This window comes from Hirundo rustica, chromosome 21, assembly GCF_015227805.2.
Source record: "Hirundo rustica isolate bHirRus1 chromosome 21, bHirRus1.pri.v3, whole genome shotgun sequence".
NCBI classification, from domain to species: domain Eukaryota; kingdom Metazoa; phylum Chordata; class Aves; order Passeriformes; family Hirundinidae; genus Hirundo; species Hirundo rustica.
The window spans coordinates 7,142,667-7,163,577 of record NC_053470.1 but is presented as its reverse complement, the minus strand read 5'-3'; the positions used below and the strand labels follow the sequence as shown (position 1 = coordinate 7,163,577).

Sequence of the window (20,911 nt, the reverse complement as noted above, 5' to 3'; positions counted from 1 at the left end):
TGTTCCAAGAATTTATTAAAAAGTAACTGCTAGTGGAGGAAAAAAAAAAATCATTAAGTAGTCCAATGGCAGATATATTACACTTTTAACAGGTAAAGGGAATGAATTTATTTGATGAACAAAAAGGGCAGTAGGAAAGTATACGAAAGGATTCTCAATTAAACATTAAAATGGAAACAGCATATGCAATACACATTTATATATAAATATATTGGTTACATTCTTCTTAAATTGATGAAACAACATTAGCAACATCCAAAATATTTCTTTGTGGCAAGAGATTCATCATCCTTCACAGCAATACTGCCTCTCCATAAGTTTCCACGACAACAATTTTAAAGCTTGGGACTAGAATAGGTACCCAACACACCCTATCAAACCCAAAGCAAGTGATTTGAAATTAGTTTATATGAGATCTCAATGAGAATTAAGGCCAGATATGCAACAAATGGAACTGGCAGAGTGTGATTTAAACTGTGGGATCTCACTGAAATCTCAAATTTGGATTAAAGCTAGATTCCCATAGGGAAACTGTGACACTGCTCAGAATTCTCAGCTAAAAGACACTTCCCTTTTTCTGTAAACAAATGCTAACAAAAATAAACTCTCTGTACCCTGTTAACCATTTCCTAACATAAAAATAAGGAGCTGCACGGGCAGTTTTAAAATAAGTCAATATAAAACTCCATCCCATCCTAAGCGCCGCCTCTCTCAAAGTGCTAACGAACGACACAGTGTTTCCTGTTTGAGCCCAAATTCCCTGCTCTCCACGGTTCATATTGCAAACCTCACCTCCAGCAGGACTGAGCTCAAGCCTACAACCATGGGGGCTGAAAAAACCAGCCCTGGGCACCTCCCGGGACACTCAGAGCCCTTCTGAACTGCTCCCTGAGCAGCCAGAGCCACCCCAGCACCGCAGGGAGCTGCTCAGACCCACTCCAGCGCAGCAGGAACTTTGCCTGTGCCCTGCAGAGACCTGGGCTCAGACCCCGTGGCAGAAGATGGGCAGATCATTTTGCATAGTTTGGTTGAGCAGCGACTCTGTGAGTCCCGGGGAGATGCCCTGTCCTGCTCCTGCTGCTCCCATTCCTGCCAGGTGTAGAAGGGACTCTCACAGCTTGCCTGTTCAGGACCCCTTTGGGCTTGGTTTGGTTCAAATACTTGCTGGCTGTTGACTTTGGAGCCTGAATAAGAAATAGTGCAAATACAAGCTTAAAGAATAAAATAAAATAAAAAATCCATACCACATTATCGTCACGGAACATTCAGTTAAAAAGACAAGAATCCACAAGATGAAACCCCAGGTTTTGGGGTATTTGAGATATTTGGCAAACTTGCACGACATTCTTCACAATTGTCCTAAAGCAGTATATTTCACTTGGCACTAGATGCTTCAAATTATTTGCTAATGTGATTCTAACTAACACTGTTGTGGCTGATTGCAAATGACTTTGAAGGCTAATCATGGAACACAGGACATCTCCCTGGTGTGATGGGACAAACACTCCCTGCAGTTATGTGCCCTCAGTGCTTTTCTTATCCAAGTTGAACTCAAAATGATTTTGCTTGCATGGAATGGTGTGAATTCATCCAGGGTGGTTTTTCTGGAAGGCGAACAGACAACAGTTATTTCTGAGGGTCAAAATACCTTTATTTGGCCATGCTGAGGCAGATTAAGAGGCCAAAACAGAACTCAGTTTGATTCCTATTATGGGAGGCTGGCTGCAGTGCATTTTAAAACAACATTCATCTGAAGTGGCGGAGATGTTCAAGTTTGAAACTTCCTAAGTGCCAGGGCACCCTAAAAATGCAGGGCCCCCCCGCCACTGCAGTGACCTCCAGCACATGGCAGCAGCAGCGGCAGAGACGCTCAGTCCTCATGGAGGCAACACAGCATGCAAAGTTCCCTGGCCTGCTTCAGAAAGAGATTTAACTTCTCTCAATTCCTCTTCCCCGAAAAAATCAGCAGAAGGGACATTCAGCAGCAAGTTGGTTTCAGAAAGAAGTGCACAAATGGCTTATTATCTTCACTAAGGATTAGGCACGCAGCCTGCTCAGGCTTTGGGGAAATCCTACATACCTCTATCTCCAGGCGCCTACAAAGTCTGCTCTCGTTCTTTTGGGGCTCAGTGCTGGGAACTAGTTCTGCTTTGACCAGAACCAAAGAGAGGAGGCTGCAGTGCTGCAGCAGGGGCAGGGCTGCCTGCAGTCCTCGTTACAGCCCCAGGGCTCAGACCCACCCCTCTCCCTGCTGTGCTGCTCAGCACACCAGCATCAAGACAGGTGTGCTAACCTGAAGGTAGAGCTGCACTGGGGGAGCCTTACCTCTCGATTTAATGGGATTGTTTCAAAGCAGGATGCACGTATTTAAAGCCATAAAGAGATGAATTCACAACGAAGCTAAGGAAACAAAGAAGTTATATCTACAGACAGCTGCCATCACACACACACACCTTTCATACCCCATTAGAGAAACAGCCTTATCTTTGCCCATGTGCTTATATCTAATGTGATACGGGCCTCCCCAGCACTTCATGACATTATTTCCAATGATACAGATAGCACAGTCCAGGCTTTAACAGAACTGAGGCATAATTATGCTTAAGCAGCTTTTGTCTCCCCACAAGTTCGTTACGGTTCTGTTAGTGAACAAAATGGGAAAAAAAAAAATCTTCACTTTTTCTCCCGTCAGCAAATTCGTGTTCTGTGTTGGGCAAAAGGAGGGATTTTTGGAACAAACACTGCCTTCCCCTTCTGCCTTCGTCTGCAAGTGTAAATGTGACTGGAACTTAAAAGTCGCAATCTGCGTTACACAGATGGGACTCTGTTATGTTCATCTTTTTTACTGCGATGTTCATGTAGCAGCAACTTTTGAAAGATGTTTGGAATGACTGCTGGCCATGACAGGATACTGCCTAAATTAGAATCAGGCTCCAAGTATCTTACTGCAATTAGATTATGTCATATGTCATATACTTACTCACGGCCTGGGAAGGAGAGTGCAAGGGTACTTAATGTCTGTAGATACTCAATTAAAATGAGTGCATCAGACACATACACTGGTCTGGCTTCTGCCTGCCTCACATCAAGCCCAGGCTAACTCCTAAACTTTAAGAGGAAAGAAAAATGAAAACACACACCATGTCCATACATACTACACCTGCTGGCTAATACGGTTACCTATCTAAAATGTAAAAAGCCATGCAGTTTACACTTTGTTTGATACGGTTCAGGTTAAGTTAATGCTAGAAAAATAGAATTCAGAGGGAAGGGAGAAAGGTTTGTATGTAATAAATGGCAATTTTGCTGCCCGTTGAAGGTTGCATTTCAAGCATCACTGCATTTCTCCATGCACTCTGAATGCTTCCCTTTTCGAATATTGGCATGCTTGTAGCAAAAGCAACCAAACCAATTAATTAGGCACACAGTGAAAGAAGACATATTAAAAAAAAAAAAAAAAAATTCAGTCATTTCCATTCTGAAAATCCTCACTCAAAGCCTTGATGTCACAGCGATAAGCTAAGCATGAAAGACTGCAGACTCCTTCCTTCCTTGCGTGAGGGCAACACCAGCTGTGCAATGTACACAGCTAGAAAAGCTCTTATATATTATATATACAACTGTAATCCAGAATAAATAGTACTGTCCTGACTCATAGGTGTATTTCAGCGTGGTTGTTGTTGGTCGTTATGGCTGGAGAATGCTTGCTTTTCATCCCTTCTGTCCCACCCTTGGACACATCAATGAACAGCAGCCTGGGAGTCCACAGTGTCAGCAATATCCTTTTGTATTCCTTTCGAAAATTCTGGTTAAGAAGCCCATAGATCACAGCGTTGAGGCAGCTGTTAAAGTAGGCCATAAAATAGCTCAGGACAAAAAGCCATTCTGGAATGTGTGGCTGCACTTTTGAAGGATTAATTGAAACAGCAAGGCCAATAAAGTTTAATGGTCCCCAGCATACAGCGAAAAGGACAAAAACCACAAACATAGTCAAGAAGTTTCGGATGTCAGCCGCCCTGAGTTTCTGCTTGCAGTCTTGCCTCACCCGGTGTTTGACTTGGATCACCAAAATCCAGATCCGTAGGTAGCAAAACGTCACGACGGAGAGCGGGACGATGAAGTGAACCACCACCACCGTGATGGTGTACGATGTGCTCACTGTCTGGGCAAAGGTGCAGGAGTAAATCCGGGGGTCATACTGCAAGGAGCCAACAAAGAAGTTTGGCACGATTGCCACCACCGTGAGTATCCAGGTCAGGCAGAGATAGCAGCAGGTGTTCTTCAGGTTGAAGAGCTTGTCGTACCGAAGGCTGTGGCAGATGTAGCAGTAGCGGTTGATTGCGATCGCCGTGATGTTGAAAATGGACCCGATGACGCTTAAGCCCATCAGGAACCCACTTATCTGGCAGTGGACATTTCCCATGGTCCACCCATTGTGGAAGATGGCGCTTAAGATCAGAGGGTACGGATAAACTGCAACCACGAGGTCTGCGACGGACAAGCTGACAACAAAGATGTTGCCTACAAAAAAAGAAGAGACCGTGAGAGGTTAGCGTAGGTCCAGATGGAGAACTCTACTCAAAACTCCTCTTTAGGCCTAAGTCTGATGGGCTTCACTCTACCCTCCATTTGGAATTTGAAACCCTAGAAAATAAGACTTTGCTCTACTAGTGACAGCAATGGAGAGTAACTAGGCATGATTGACCTGCCTGTTCCTTCTTAGGAACAGTCTACAATAGAAATGTTACCCTTAACTTGGCTAGAGCAGGGAGTCAGGTACCTGTGGTCCTCCAAGTTGTGTAGGAGAGAAGGATTTTGTTCTTGTTAATCAGCCAGCCTGACTCTCTCTGACCATCATGGGCCAAAGGAGTATGGTAGGCAGAGTTTTCAGTGGTTTGTTCATTTCACTGAGAGCAGTTGCACAGGAAAGGTGTCTTTTACTCCTTTGCATGTAAGCAGGTATGCATTCACCAGAGTTTCTGCACTGTCCATGCTAAGGATTTTGTATTCTTCAAGGAACCATGGTGCAGCCAACCTTGACGTGCTTATTTGGTATATTTTCCTGTTCTTTCAATGTTAAAGTTGTCCAGTTCAATATGGAAGGTCAGCCACTTCTTCACTGTCTGGTTGTTCATTTGGGCTCTGCAACAGAGAGCTGAGAGTCTCTGCAAGTATAAAATAATTTAACCCTTATTGGATTGAAAATGCTGCACTGTGTGGGACAACACCTGCCAGCTCCACCACGAGGAGCAGCCTCCAATGGCCCAGGTGAGCAGTGACCTTCTAACAGCACTTACTGCTCATTTCATGAGTCTGGCATATTCTTAGGGAGGAAAAAAGCCTTCCTGTTCAGTTTGTCAGCCAGCACAGAGGATTGCATTAAGAAAAGGACCCCGAGGTCCTGTGGGAACTGGTGTAACTACAGGACTGGCTATAATGCTGAAAAGGATATCTGTCATCTGTCAATACTCAGCATTTTGATGACCACACAATGAGGAGTGTCATTGCAGCAGGAGCTCAACACTTCAGTTAGAGGACAGCACACTAGAAAAAGTAATTTTCCTAACTCTGCAACTTTCAGGTGTATCTGCAGTAGTGGGAAGGGAAATATTACTAGACAGCATATATATATATATATATATATATATACACACACACACACACACATATATATACACACAGAAAGATTATATATATAGTTATATGTTACACATTTAAGGTGTGAACACCTGTGCCCCTGTGTTATATGTTACACATTTGTGTGACACCTGTGCCCCTATGTGATACAGGCAACCTCCCATCCAACTGATCACACCTGCACCTTCTCTTCAAACCCTCAATACCCTGCTGTCTAGTGGAGTAGATACATATTAAAAAAAAATTACTAAAAAGAGGTATTTTTGTGCAGTATTGCTGAAAGGACTCTCTTACATCTCGATTCAACCAGGGCACAGGCTTTAGCACTTGGAAAAGACACCCAAGGGGTGCTGGAAAGTTGCATTGCCACTGCAGTTGGGTCATGGCTATGTTTGTGCCAACAAAAACTATCAGGACAAGTCAACAGGTCACATCAGGCCACTTCATGCTGACCGGAAAGCAGTCCAGACTGGAGAGTAGCCCCTGGCAGTGTGGAGCTGAGGCAGCTGACACACATTGTCACTTAAAAGTAAGTACTAGCAGAGGTCATGTGAAGTGCTAAAACCTTTTTAGAGAGAAATTTTACATACACAGGTTTACCACAGCACACAGCTTCTGCGTCTGCTGGGCCTCAGTGCTGCCTTCTTGCTGATTTAATAACTCACTGAGAGCCTTTTAAAATACAGTTACTGAACCTGGGCCCCATATAATTAATTTCATTTATGCCCATTGTCAAGGGCAGAACCAACCGTGGCCAGGCTTAGTGATGCTGCAGGCACCTCAGAGAGGGAATGCTCTTCTGCAGCAAAACTTTTATTCACTCAATCAAAAACATGCACTTCAACAAAAACAAAATGTGCCCCCCAGCACCAGAATTTCTTTTTGGAAACCTTTTCTAGAACAATTTTCAAGAGAGTGAAACCGAGACAGAGAGATATCAGCAAACCAATTTAGGAGATTTCCAGAGGATGCTGGAAACAGATTCCACTAACTGGACCACAACTGTCCCTCTTCACCAGACCTGTCCTGCTTGGATACACATTTATACACAGGCAGCCAGAAAGCAAGTCTCTGCTTTTGCCAGGCATGAAAGAGACACATTCAACATCCAGTCCCACACCAGACAGAGCAGAACAAAGCTTAAACAAAGCTTAAAACACCACATCCGTGGATTTAATCCAAAGCTTAGAAAAATCATAGGGAAAGTTACTAGTCTCACTTCACTGCCAGCTGCTGGAAGAAATAAGCTGTTTCTGCTGGTCTTTCTTAACCAACTTGAATATGTGAAAGGAAGTAAAAATATAAAGGAAAAAAATCTATAAAAATAATATTCAAGGGATGAACTTGGTTGTTTGGATTCAATCCAAGAGCACAGTACTGTGTGTATTATTTTGACACAACTTCATTGCAGGGAGAAGATGAGATGGTTTTATCAAGAAAGGAATAATCTCCTCCTCCACTCAGGGAGCAAGCCTGCCCTCCCCTGCTCTGTACCTGCAGTGGTGCAGCCTCACCTCTCCTACCCACCAGCAGACCTACAACCCAGGCAGGGTGCTGGGTGCCTGGAAATACAGCCAGGAAGTTATTTTATCATTCAGTACTATTTCACAGAAACAAACACATCTCCCAGTTTATGTGGCACTGCGCTCAACTTCACCTTTTTCTTCTGGTGAGCTGGAGGGGCGAGTCAGACCCACAAAACAGCCTCTTGCAGGTCAGTCCTGGAAACCAGCGCATTTTGAATGGCTGAGTACTGAAAAGAAGGGGCACATGGCATGCCACCAAAGCAGAATGTGCCCTTCAAAGTGTGGGAACTCGCTATTGGCTAATTATTAAGACAGAAGTACTTTGAGTTAAACATTGCTGTAGCCTTGCAGACCCTGGTTTGCTACAAGACCACCCGGCACCAACAGCTTGTGCCCTTCCCTCTGTAGGATGAGGTTGGACCCTCCTTCCCAAAGACACTGCAGAATGAGAAGCCATCTAATATGTGGCTTTTAGGAAAGGTAAAGAACAGTCTCCTGCCAATGACCTTCATTACTTTTTTTTTTTTTTTTAACATTTTCCCACTATAAAACAAGGGAGTCTGGCTCATAAATAATACCACCAGGGCTTTATCTCCAATTTAAATTTATCTGTTTCTGTGACACTATTTTCAGATGTTATCTTTTTCTCTTTGTTGTCATGTGACTATATTTCCTTATTAGCATTCACATTTTCCATCCCTTTTAAAATTTTTACTTAGTATAAACTGGCTCATGTGCCACTGTGCTCCATCCCCCACTTACAGAGTCATACATGAAAGGGCAGGAATGGTGAAGAAAGGCATGTGTAACACTGGTAATGGAGACTTGTCCACATTTTCAGAGAAATTATAAATTCTTTTACATTACAGAAGTCCACAACAAAGTGATAGATTATAGAGGTATAATACACTGGTCACAGTGTAATCCACAATTGTTCAGGGGAAAAAAAAAACCCACTCCAAACAATTTGAAGCCCAGCTGCAGAGCAGATTAAAGGCACGTACAAGTGATGCAAAAGGGAATTTATCCCAGAACATCTCGTGCCCTAGCACTTCTTTGAGTTTCCCCTCTGCTCCCATAAATCTATTTCTGCCCACTCCAGCAGTCTGCTCCTGTACTCCAGCAGTTCCCTGGCCCTACCTCTCATTCTGCCTGGATCATCCAACACCACAGGTTATCTGAGGACTTATTGTCAAGCCCTGGTTCTAGGAAACGTGGAAATACCTCAATGAATTCTGCAAATCAATAAACCACATACGTAAGAGTCTTCACTGGCAGGCTGCCCCAACAGCACCTGACTTTCATCCAAGCAGGTATTGCTCTCCAGAGATTAAATGAGCATCACTGTACAAACACCAGGGTCACTGGCACTGCCTGCCTCACGAGGCTGACGGAAATCCCCTGGCCTCCAAGCTCCAGCCTCTCCCTACTTTTCCCACACAGCAGCTGTGGGCTGTCCTCTTCAGGCTGTGGTTTACACATCCTGAACCCAGAACCAGAGGGGGGAGAAAGAGAAAAAATATTTTTCTGGAAGTTGTCACTTTTTGTACATCTCGAAATGTCCAAACACCCAAACTTCTTGATTCTTTGTTATTCATATGAAGTTCTTTTACATTCCTTGCTGAATTACTACAGAACTGTTTCCTTCAGGTGAACAAGATAGAAATGCTCAATGCAACCTCAAGTTAGCACTGTTACCTGTACACCCAATACTGAACTGAAACATCCTGAGGACAGGATTTGCACCAAAGCAGAAACACAGTTGTGTACATCAACTTCTGCTCACCTGGAGCAGCTAGCTTCAAGTGAGCCTGCCGTCCAGGCTGCTGCTTCCTCCCACCCTCTGTGCAGGGATTTGAGTTGCTCCCAAGTTCCCAGCACAGCATTTTGAGGCAAACAAAACCACACACAACAGCTTCAAAGGCAGCAAGTGAGAAGCTGACCCACGAGCACAATGGATGAGTGCCATGGGGCTCACTGCATGACCAGATGAGTCGTCCAGATCATCAATGAAGATATGAAACAAAATGCTGAAAGTTTATTGATGCAACTGGTAGGTTTGCAGTGACTTCTTACTACTACAATTATACTATAAACCACAGAAAGCTTATAATAAAGAGAATCTTAAACTTTATGTTTGTTCATTCAGGTTTTATGAAAAAATCAACAGACTCTACGTCCAGTTCTTCCAGATAAATGGGATTTAAGACACACATCAGCCTCAGAGACATATATATAATGAGATTCAGTAAACAATTTAACAGGCCATGACTGTAAAGCAAGCCTCTTGATGACCACTTACCATAATCTAATACTCTGTGTTTAACCTTCCAAAGCTTATGCTCACTGCAAAACAGAAACAAAATGTACTATTTGCTCCAAGCAAAAAATCGTCGTAAAAAGCTTTCTTCAGCATGCAACAAGACTCTTTATTAGCTGTGATAGCCTCTTTTTCCTGTTGGTTTTTACCTGCCACTTGCTGTGTGATTGCTTGTATGTCTCTAAGCTCCAGCCTGCAGATGTGAAGTGCGCGCTCAGTTCCGCAAACTAAGTGGCAGCTCATAGAAAACGCTTTCAGATCAATTTTCTCCCTTTTATGACATAAAGATGCCATTGAGCGTGTGCAATCATATTGATCATGTTCTGCTGTGGTGTTGGGGGATGCTGAGCCTGCAGCCCTCACTCTGACAAGCATTTCTTACGTCACAAATTCTAAATGGTCATTCCTGGGGAGGACAATATTGACCCCATCAAAGTGCACTAAGAACCATCCTTCTGCAGGGGAGTGCGTCTCATTGCACTGATCCTTACAAGCTCCTGGATTCCGGGGCAGTGTGAACACCCCAAGCAATGACACAGGAGGAATCCCAGACCGTTGTCATCTCTTTCCACTGTTCTGAGAAGCACTGCTACACCTGATGTGCCCACATGACAGCCCAGCGGAGACTTGCCCGTTTTGATAAATGAAAATGTTTGACAGGGGAGCACAAGTGAAAATCAGCAAAATTCTGAATGAGATCCAGGCGAAAAAGAAAAAAAGAAAAAACGAAATAAAAGAAAAAAAGAAAAAAAAAGAAAAAAAGAAAAAAGAAAGAAAAAAGAAAAAAAGAAAAAAAAGAAAAAAGAAAGAAAAAAGAAAAAAGAAAAAAGAAAAAAAGAAAAGAAGAAAAAAGAAAAGAAGAAAGAAGAAATAAGAAAGAAGAAAGAAGAAAGAAGAAAGAAGAAAGAAGAAAGAAAAAAGAAGAAAGAAGAAAGAAAAAAGAAGAAAGAAAAAGAAAAAAGAAAAAAGAAAAAAGAAAGAAAAAAGAAAAAAGAAAAAAAAGAAAAAAAGAAAAAAAAATTGAAGTATTTGTTGTTCAATTCATTAATCCATAAATTTTAATTGAGGATTTTATTTGTGTGTTTAGGGAGCATGTTCAAAGAGAGGAATAAACAAAAGAAAGGAAAAGGCATTCAATTAATTATCTGTTATCATTACTCCATTAGCTTTCAGAGGGGGATAAAGTGTGGTTTCCTGCAGTTTTGCAGACAGTGCAGTCGGGCTGCCAGCTGCTCTCAAATCCTGACTGTGCTGTATACAATGATACAGAGGGTAATAACAAGAAGGGCAGGAGGTATTGCCAACCCACAGCATTCTTAGGATATAAGATTAGACAATGTGGAAACATCCAATTTAAGGACATTATGAAAGTCCTAAAAAAATGCATGAAACTCCAGAATAAATTAACTCCTGAAAACAGTCCTTTGAGATCTCTCAGCACAACCACGAAGCCAGAAAACAGCAGTATGCTATGGGCTACCAACTATTATCTGGTTCGCTGGCATCATTCCCTATGGGAAAACTGTGGGCATTTAGAGCTGCTCCCTGCCTTGTGCCAGCCCTGCAGATGCACAGAGCAAGGCCAAGGCAGTCCACAAAGCAAACTCTCCTCCTCCTCTGCCTCCTCCCTGTGACCAGGCACTTCAGCACAGCTTCGGCATCACTGGCTCCATGAGCCTGCTCATCAGTACATCACCAGAGCTGTGAAAGCTGCCCTTCCCTCGGGACCTCTGAGAAAGGAGGAGGAAAACCTCACAGTATTTACTGCAGAAGAAAGGACCAGCCCCAAAGAGCTTCAATTACATTTGTTATGCACCATAAATTATCTTGGCTGGTGGCTAAAGAATTGCTTACATTGCCAGGTGAAGGAAGGACTGGGTTACTGGATTTTAGACCTTTAAGTCGTGACTTTCTAATTGTCTTGCTGCCAAAACCATACTAGAGCCATGTCTTCAGCCACTCTAACTGAATGCAGAAAAGGGCAATAGTTGGCAGTGTTCACACCCCAGAGATTCATAACTTTCATTTGGCTAAGACCAGACAGATTCACAGCCTTAGGTGAGCTCAGAAGTCTGTGGAAATGAGCCAGAAATTACAGAACAGCCCTGTTAGCATGATTTCCTGTCTTTCCTTATATCACTTACCATTACACTAGAAGCAATGTAAAGCGAAGCATTTTTCTCTTGCTGTTACACAAATGGTAGCTGGACATTCACTCTCAAATGAATTAAAATTATTTAATTATGTGTTCTTCTGAACTCTTAAAAAATGGTCAGCCCCCTTTTGCCACCAATGCAGAGCAACTTCCCCATCTCCAGAACTTCAAATAGTTTATAAAGAAAAAGAAGTTTTTACACCATTCCAGGGAAACAGTGTTTGGTAAGTTTCCAAATGTTATTACTCATTAATACTAACACATCCTGCTCACCTTGGGCACTCCTTCCTGAAAAGGTGATTAAATATAATATAAAGAAAGGAAAATTTATAGAAAGTTGACATTTTACCTACCTTCAACATTTTTCAAGTTTCTAAAATACAATTTAATGTTCATTTAAAGTGCCTTTTAATGACTTCTTCCTGTGTTTTCCTGGAAGTTCTGACCCTTTGCATGACGGAAAACCACAGTGCTGTAATTCTTATGGATTTCTAAACTTAGCTCTTGCTAGTGTGATTTTTTCCTGAATTATGGCAATTGAATCTGCTAATAGATGAGGAGTAAGTGGTGGTCTTGATCCAGCTCCTAATAAATACAAAAGAAGTGCTAAAAAGTGCCCTTTCTGGTTATGAGCCCCACATTTCTGTCATTTCACTTTTATATCCATCAAACTCATCACCTGCAGTAACACAGTGAGATAATGAGCCAATCCACACAAAATCTCGATTCCTTCTCATATCAGTTCCAAATTCTCGGTCTAAAGTGGGAAACACTGCCTGCCTTCACAGCACATCCCAGCAAGGCTGATGGAGAGCAAGTGTCAGAGTCAAGAGGCCCTTGGGGCCACCCCACAACTTGCAGAGAGTGAGAGGAAGCCTCAGCCCCTCTGGCAGTGCCAGGTGCTCTGCAGAGCCCTGGCTGCAAGGACAGCATAGCTGGTGGCTGCCAACTCCCTAAGGCAGCTTCTTGTGGGACACAGATGTCTTTGGGAAGGGTCTGCACAAAACTCCACACAGCCAGAGGTCAGTCCAGGCACCCAAACTAGCACCTGACACCCTGGGTACCAATGTGTCCCCCTGAATTCCATCTGTTTACCCTCCTTTTCTGCCTGAGGTCCCTGCTGATGATAATGTAAAGCCTGATCCACATCCAGGCTGTGTGGGAAGCACATCCCAGTGCCCTTATATTTACCCTCTCACACTGGCCACATGGGCACAGGGATGAATTCTACCAGCCCCCATTAACTCCAGGCCCATTATTTATCACCCGGTTTGTAAAGGGCTCTCAAAGAGGAAAGACTCTGTATAAACATAAATACGAATTATTGCCAGCATCCACTGAAATGACAAACCAACATCCATCCTCTCCCAGTCCCAGCAGCTGTACCGCCACCATTTGCCATCTGTTACTATTCTTGAAAAAAAATCTGTCAACTCAGGCTTAATAGACTTAATAATGCTCTTTTGCTACTGCTGCTGGTCAAAGTGTGTTCCTGGAAAGGAGCTGTGCGCAAACAACCAATTCCTAGGCAGCTGTCAGGCAGAGCATACAGTCAGACATGAATCCACAGCTCATTTTAGTGGTAAAAATCTTGTCTGAGTGCCCTGGAGAGCCCTGCTGAACCACCACAGCTGAGCCCAGGAGCTGGTCCTGCTTGTCCTTGACTAAACCTCAGTGCCAGCACCAGCCACCACAACCACGGACATCCACTGCAAAGGAGCAGATGTCACCCAAATTGACAACTAGGAGAAAAGAAAGTAAAAGAAAATCTGTTCTGGACCACCTGGTTCATTCATAACTATTTACTAATCCCACTGGAAATGGAGAGTTACTTTCACCTGGCAACACTTTAGGGACTCTGATACTATTACATAGGCAAAAGTCCAATGCAAACAGTTAAAGTTGGTTCAGAAAGAATATGATGATACTGGAAAATAAAAAAAAAACCTCTCATGTCCTCATTTTCCCAGAAAGGAATCCAACAAACAGTGTTTCCCAGAACATCAGCAAAAGATTCACTCCAGATATTCCACAGGGTTTACAGAACTCATGTCAAGCCTGGGTACAGGATGAACAAGAAGAAACGATCGATGATAATGAGAAACTTGGACTAGGGAGTCCCAGATGTATTGCTGGATGGCATCTGCTTCTGTTCTTTTCCTAATGACTTACAAAACTCTGAGGTGGAACGTGCAGGTCTATAAAAGGAGAAAAAAGATGTTTTTGCAGTAAAGTCCAGAGTAAACGTGTTCCAACAGGAGCCTGTGTGAACCAATGGTTCGAGTGGGTGTGCTCTAACACTGATCTCAATGGGAGTCTAGCAGTGGAAAATATCCAAGTGGCTTGAAAGGAAATAAGACTCCATGGGACAGTGACACCTGAATTACTGAAGGAAGTAGTCAGACTTACAGGCTGCAATGCACACATTCAAGGGCAGATCTCACACTTGTGGATAATACTTGATGGGGCTGGCAGATGCCTTGCTATCAACAGCTTCTAATAGAAGAGCATTGCTGGATTCTGCTCCTACACAAACTTTGTTTTGCCCTCAGCAAAAAAGAAAGGAAAAAAGCTCCAGAAAGAATTAAAGATGCTGAAAAAAAGGCCATCCACATAAACCAAAGAAACTCTGACGTATTTAGCTAAATGGCCTAATCCTGGAATACCCCCGAGTCCTACTTTCTAATCTGTAGTGATAAGGGCAGGCCTACTTTTAGAGTTGTATAACCACCATCAATTGATGGTGCTTTCAGTGTCCCCTTAAAACGCTTCCCCTCCCTTCCCTTTTTCTCCCTAATGAACTTTTCTCAGCAAGAAATAAATTACAGACATTTCTTCTCTCTGAACCTACTTAACATCCACACCTCCATACTTCCAAGGGGTAATGTGTTAACTTGAGCCTCACGATTCCCATCAGGAACCCATCAGGAGGTGAGGACTTTAATGCTAACCCTGAGTGGACCTTTCCAGTCAGTTAGTGGTTGGTAAAGGAGACTCTGCTCCCCACCTTCATGTTTGTATAGCCAAGGGTGTGACTGTAAAATGTGAGCATGTGGCACTGGGTGGATATAGCTTAGTGGTGAGCATGGCAGTGCTGGGCTAACGGTTGGACTTAATGATCTTAGAGCTCTTTTCCAACCTTAATGAATCTATGATTATGTGATTTCTATAACTACATTGCCCTCACTCAAATCCAAGCTACCTTCCACCATACTTGCTACCATAAAAGAAAATTTTAAGGCATGTGCTGGTTGAGTAAATTCAAAAACAAAGGAATAACTCAGCACCTTCAGTCAGTGTGAAGGGCAAAATAGAGGAAAAAGCTGTAGCTTTTCACACTGCCTTTTGCTCCTGAAGTGCTGGAATTTCTATCAGTTTCAGAGGTCATGCTTTCCATTTGCCACCCTCTCTAAAGACAAGAGAAATGGTCAACTTTGCTAAATTTCTAAAAGAAAAACCTCTCTCACTCTATGCAAGTTCTGAAATGCCCTCTTCTCCATTCCTATACTGCTTTATCTAACAGCATTTTTTGAAGAGCTGTCATTCATTAAGCATAAGATATTAATTTCTGCCTTCAAGGCTCTTCAGAGCCATTTATGACCCTCCATTTCCTCTCTTTAGGATTCCCTGCTACTTTTCATTTAATTGCTGAAACCCCATGTTGTTCTCTGTTCCCAATAAAGTAATTTTGTTTATGAACAAACTCCAAAGTAAGAGAAGTTTTAAGCACGAAATGAAGCATGGGCTTAATACAGTCTTCTAGGGAGAAGTATTTGTAACAAATACCAATGCCATACATTCACCATGAAATCTTCAGGGTACTGGGAACATCACATACCGTTAAAGATACTTTTCTAAGAGGGGTTGATTTGGCAGGGTTAGAAAGGATGAGGGTTTCTAGTCCTCAGCAGCCGTGTAACACAGACACATCCAGGTAGGGAATGAAAACTCACAGCATGTTGCCCACCTCCTCCTTCAAAGGGAACCCCAAAAGCACAGAAACACAGACAGGACAGGGACACATAAGGCAAGGTTAGTGTGCATTACAAGGAGTTTTGCAGAAATTCTGTCCAAAAATTTGCCTGACCCTTTGCTGGCAATGAATGAGAGCTTTGCACATGAATGAGTGGAGTCCAGCAAATAGTCTCTGCTTCCCAAGCAGAGCTGGCAGCAGGTGGTGATGCAGTGTGCATTTCCCTGTCAGGCATGGGAGCACACCAGTGCTGGCTGCACACTCATTCAGGCAGCTCAAGAAACATCTTGAGAGTGTGGGAGTCACCTTCAACCCCACAGGACCACCCTTGTACAGCAACCACATGAAATGTCTTAACACTCAAATAGCTCGCCTGAGTTCTGTATGTGTTCTAAGGAATCAGGGGGTTAATTGTGACATCAGAGTTAGCTGGAACCAGGATTTGCAGCTTCAATAAGAGATTTACACAAAATAACAGAGCCCAGCTCATGCAGCAAACTCTCCAGTGTGAACCACCCGGGGTGACAGCTGTGACACCACCCAGCTCTGGCTGCCACATCTCCCCGGCTCTGGGGAGGAGGAAGATGAACCCCAAGGAGCACGGGCCATGTCTGCTGACTCAGCAGGTCTCACAGCCCTCATCTGGGTGCGCAGTGGAGAAACACAGAGTGTTTACTGCACTGCAACGAAAAACAATCCTCCAGCGATCGCCAGGAGTCAGTGTCTTGGCACGGGGAGCGCAGGGCGTGGAGTTTAACTGCTAATTAGGGACAGGGCAGCAGCAAAGGGTAGAACAGGGGAAGAGGCTGGCTTTGGCTCCCTCAGGAGTTGAAAGGCTTTCCCAAATTCAGCCACATAACACATCCTTTAAAAGGAGAGCGATGGCTTCTTCTATGTTAGCAACAAAGCAGAAACTCTCATGCCAGCACTGCCTTCTGATACTAGCTGTCCTTTTATCATTTATTCAGGAGTAAAACTCTCACAAGGCAGAGTTATATCAAATGACAAATAACAGCTGTAGGGAAAAGAAAAAAGTGTTGCACTTCATTAGAACTCTGTATGACTCTGACAACCAGAAACACACTGCCAAAGTGGCAAACACAGCCAAAAAGACAAGAGAGATCTCACAGCAGCTGTTAAACCAAATGGGAACTTGTTAAAATTAAGGACCATTTCCTCTCTTTCATATTTGGTCTCAAAACACCATGTAAAGAAATTCAACCTCTTACTGAGACAGACTGAGTCATTAGCGCAGAAGAGACGCGACACCCTTGCAAAGTTTTCAGATTAAAAGGTAGCAGTTAATACCCAAGCAGTTCCTAAAACCCTATGAATATGTTAATCTGGTATCAGCCTAAACCATCCAATATTAAAGTAATAAATCTTACCAGGCTGAATGTTACTGCTGTTCACTTGGTGTTACAACATTCCATTATAATATGCAAGCGTTCAACGCAGAGGATGCTGATGGGCCTGTGGCAGCAGTGCCGTCCTGGAACAGACCACACAATTCCTTCTTCCCACAGAGGTCAAGGCCATACCTGTCACCAATTACCAGCACTCCCAAATTTTCTAAGCCACCAGGCACTGGTGACATGCCACTGGTGACTACAAAAAGCGGCTGGGGGAACAGGACTGCACAAGTAACAGCTGGAGCTGATTTTGTAGAGGTACCACAGGGAAATACTCGGGGTTAAAAAGTATCCTGCAAGCCAAGCTGTACGTTTTGCTAGAAGGACGCTGATTTCCAGAGAGGACGGGATGATTCTGCTTCAATCAGGCCACTAATAAACACTGACAAACCAAACAAATTAAGTACATAACCAGCAGCCAGCTCCAGATTATCCCACAGCAGGAGAGTGCAGCACTGACAGGTTTTGTTCTCTATTTCTTTAGAGGGCAGAAGGTGATTGCACTGCGTAATTCTGCATTTAATTAGTAAGAACTAGTCCTATATTGGAGATGTAAGGACAAACAAGAGACACATTCTTGTTTCGAGCAAGGACTTTTCCAGTTAATTGCCACGCAGCATGAGCAAACCGCTGCCTCTGCACGTTTCATCTTCCTGCTCTGCCAGCAAAAGACCTGTCTCCCTTGGATTCACTGGTATCTACGAGTACAAGGGTGTCATTGACTGGAAGGCAGAACAGAAATTAAAATATTTCCAACCTTCTGGCTCTGGGGCAGTCGTCCCCCACTGAACACTTCACTCGTACAGCTCTGTGCAGAGCGGGCTCAGGAGCCAGTGACGTGCAAGAACAACCAAAACAAGTGGGATACAACTGGCAGAAGCACACCCGTGTTCACTGATCCTGGAGTTCCCCACAACCCCCCACACAGGGAGGAGTTTAGATAAGAAATTATGAATGGTAGCACATGCAACTTTAAATTCCATAGGTAACGCTCTTCCCACCGACTCTATGGAGTCATTCCCCCACCATGGTAGCAGAGGAACATTTCCTGTGGAGAAGTTGCTGCTGGCTTCAAGTGAAACTAACTCAACTTCAATAGATGAAAACTCATTGTGGGCAAGAAGTTATTAGCAGAAGTCTCCTCTAAACCCCTGCTCCTCCTGAAATCCCTAACTGCTTCAGCAACACCAGCAAAGGCAGGGGTAACAGCTGGCATATGTGTTTCTTGGAAGAATTTGAAAAATATAACACCAGGGAATTAGCAAAGGATCCTCAAAAGATGGACACACATTAGAAATATTCCAAAGATGAAAAAAGTCTCATCAATGGTTAGATTTCAACTGACACCAGAACCTCTGTCTGTGAGGAATTTCCAACCCTCTGTTATAGGAAACTAAAATGAGGAAAACGAAGACTGCCAAGACAACCCCACCAGGAACAGTCTAGAACAGGTGTCCTAAAAGGAACTCAGAGCTGGCACTGAATAATGATGGACACATGTGCAAGAAATAGAGGCAACTTCTACTACAGGCATGTTCTGCAGTAGCCTACAACAATGATTAGGATTGCACATTCCCAGAAAGAAGTTTTCAAAGAAATAGTACATTCACAGAAGAAAAAGTTGCCATGAAAAAATAAAACTAAATGAAACCTGCTTAAAAATAATTTAAGAGGGCAGTAAACCTAGTTTTATGCAGAGCAACCACCATGTAATGCTGCAATACAGCAGTGAAATTGTGAGTTACCTAAATTGTCACCCAAGGGAAAAAAAAAAAAAGTAAGACAAAGAGGCTGAAATGGTGTTAGCCAACAGAGATAAATTGGTTGACTAATGGATTTGATGCTGACTTAATCTTCTTTTTGGCAGTGCCCTGAAAAGCCTGCTTTTTTGTCTTTCCTTACTTAAATGAAATTAACCTATTCCAGAAAATTAAGAACAATTTATCAGGCCACTGAAGACAGACTGCTCGCTGGATCTGGATCTGTATTATTCCATCCAAAACACCAGATAAACTTTGCAATTCAAAAAACCTGAAAATGGAAGGACTGGCAAAGTGTGGCATCTGGAGTGTCACTGCTCTCTCCTCACACACTTCCTGGCACACTCCAGCACACAGGTTGTACAAACAACCTTTTGTTTGGAACAAGAGTGTTTGGCTCCTGCTGCAACACAATTTGTTCTTCATTACCTCAGAAAATGTAATTTCCAGTGCATCAAACAAGAAGCAATTTGGGAGCAGAATATTTCACTGTGACTTCAAGCTCTTTTACGTTCATTATAAAACTAAAGTCTTAGGTTGGGTTTTTTTTTTTTTTTCCAAGAAAGTTTTACATGAAAACTTTAATTTCTGAAGATGTCAAAATGACTATTTTGTTCTTTTTTGTGAGGGAGGAAGAGGACCAGGACGGATGGAATGCTGGGGAAGTCAGGGGTGAAGGCACTGCACACTCTCTCTAGAGACCCAAAAGGCACAGTTGCCTTCAACATTTGACATTTTGGGAACCATGCAAGACCCTTGTCAGTAGAAGCACAAGGCTCAGCCCTGCCCCTGCAGGCAGCAGGGCAAGGCATAATGACACATCTGCATTTCACATTATCCATTTAAGCCAGGATTCACATTTTTTTTTCCCCTCAGATTGCTGTGTCATGGGAAGCCAAACCCAGTTCTCACTGGACTAGTGTGACCTCTGCAAGGAGAAGCAGTAGGTCTCACAACACATGCTCCTTCATTTCCCTACAGGCAGAGCTGGAAATGGAAATCCTCTGTCCACTACACGCAGCCTGAGCCGGGGTGAGCATGCTGGAGACTGTGTGGGAACAAGTCCTCTGAGAACAAACCCAACTCTGCTGTTTCTTAGAAGTGTTGGGTCCAGCCTCTTTGGGCACATGATGAGAAAGACGCTTTGTGCCTTACCTCACCCCGGTGCATCCTACAACACGTTTTGGGGCGACGTGTCCACAGCACACACCCACTAGCTGCAGGCTATGACAGCACCTTCTTCTCTAAATATTTACCCTCCCTCACTTACACATTCTCCTGCAATGTGCAAACGGTACATAAAGATGCTATCAGAATTAACTTGGATTGTTATCCACGTACAGCGGTTTGTAAAAGGCGGCAAAGCTGGCTCTTCTCTGTATTAGGAAGAAAAGGGAAAACACACTGGGAAGGTAACTCTGCTGCTGACATCATTCAAAGCCCAGGAAAAGAAAGCCCAACTTTCATTAGTCTTCCGATCATTTACAGATTTCTTTCCATGGATGTGGTCATGTGTTTACAACAATATTTGCAGCTGCTGCAACAGTCATATAAACATTGAAAGGACACAAATTCAAAAGTTCAAATAATGACATGCCTTTAATTATGATTAATGTCCATTGCTAATCATCCAGGAACCAATACTCTGGAGATGTATTTTGCAAACTTGAATGACATAATGTGAATTACCCGTATAATACCAAACACAAAACTAGGTATTTCATAAAGCCCAGGTTAGAAGCCACAAATTTCTTCAGCTCTGTAGCATTTAGGGTATGTACTTAAGATAATTGCACAGATTTTCACTCTGGCACAGAGTGTCAAGTGAATTATTATCTATCTACACACATTTCCCAGAGGCCACAATCACAGAGGCCTTAATGAAGAACACTACACAACTACATATGAAAAAAATAAGAACAAACCCACTTTATCATAGAATCAGAGAAAACCAGGCTGGAAAGGGACTCTGAGGATCATCTGGTCCAACCTTTTCTGGGAAAAAGAAATCTCCACAACACATTGTTGAGGCACTGAAAAGATGTGGAAAAGTGGAAAGAGCACTCATTCTGAGAGCATAAATCATCATTCTCTTAAAGATAACAGAATTGGATGATTATTTCTCACT

At 43.1% G+C, this 20,911-nt stretch overlaps 1 protein-coding gene across 2 annotated transcripts in view; it reads right to left on the bottom strand.

Moving 5' to 3' along the window:
- Positions 1–214: 214 nt before the first annotated feature.
- Positions 215–20,911, bottom strand: part of GPR50 (G protein-coupled receptor 50) — a 37,015-nt gene continuing 16,318 nt past the window's right edge. The window contains exon 2 of one of the 2 annotated variants that reach the window (XM_040083998.2): positions 215–4,521. In XM_040083998.2, the coding sequence (XP_039939932.1) occupies positions 3,653–4,521 (869 nt within the window). In that variant the 3' untranslated portion in view covers positions 215–3,652. The remainder of the gene's footprint in view (positions 4,522–20,911) is intronic. The other variant, XM_058423223.1, reaches the window with a different exon arrangement.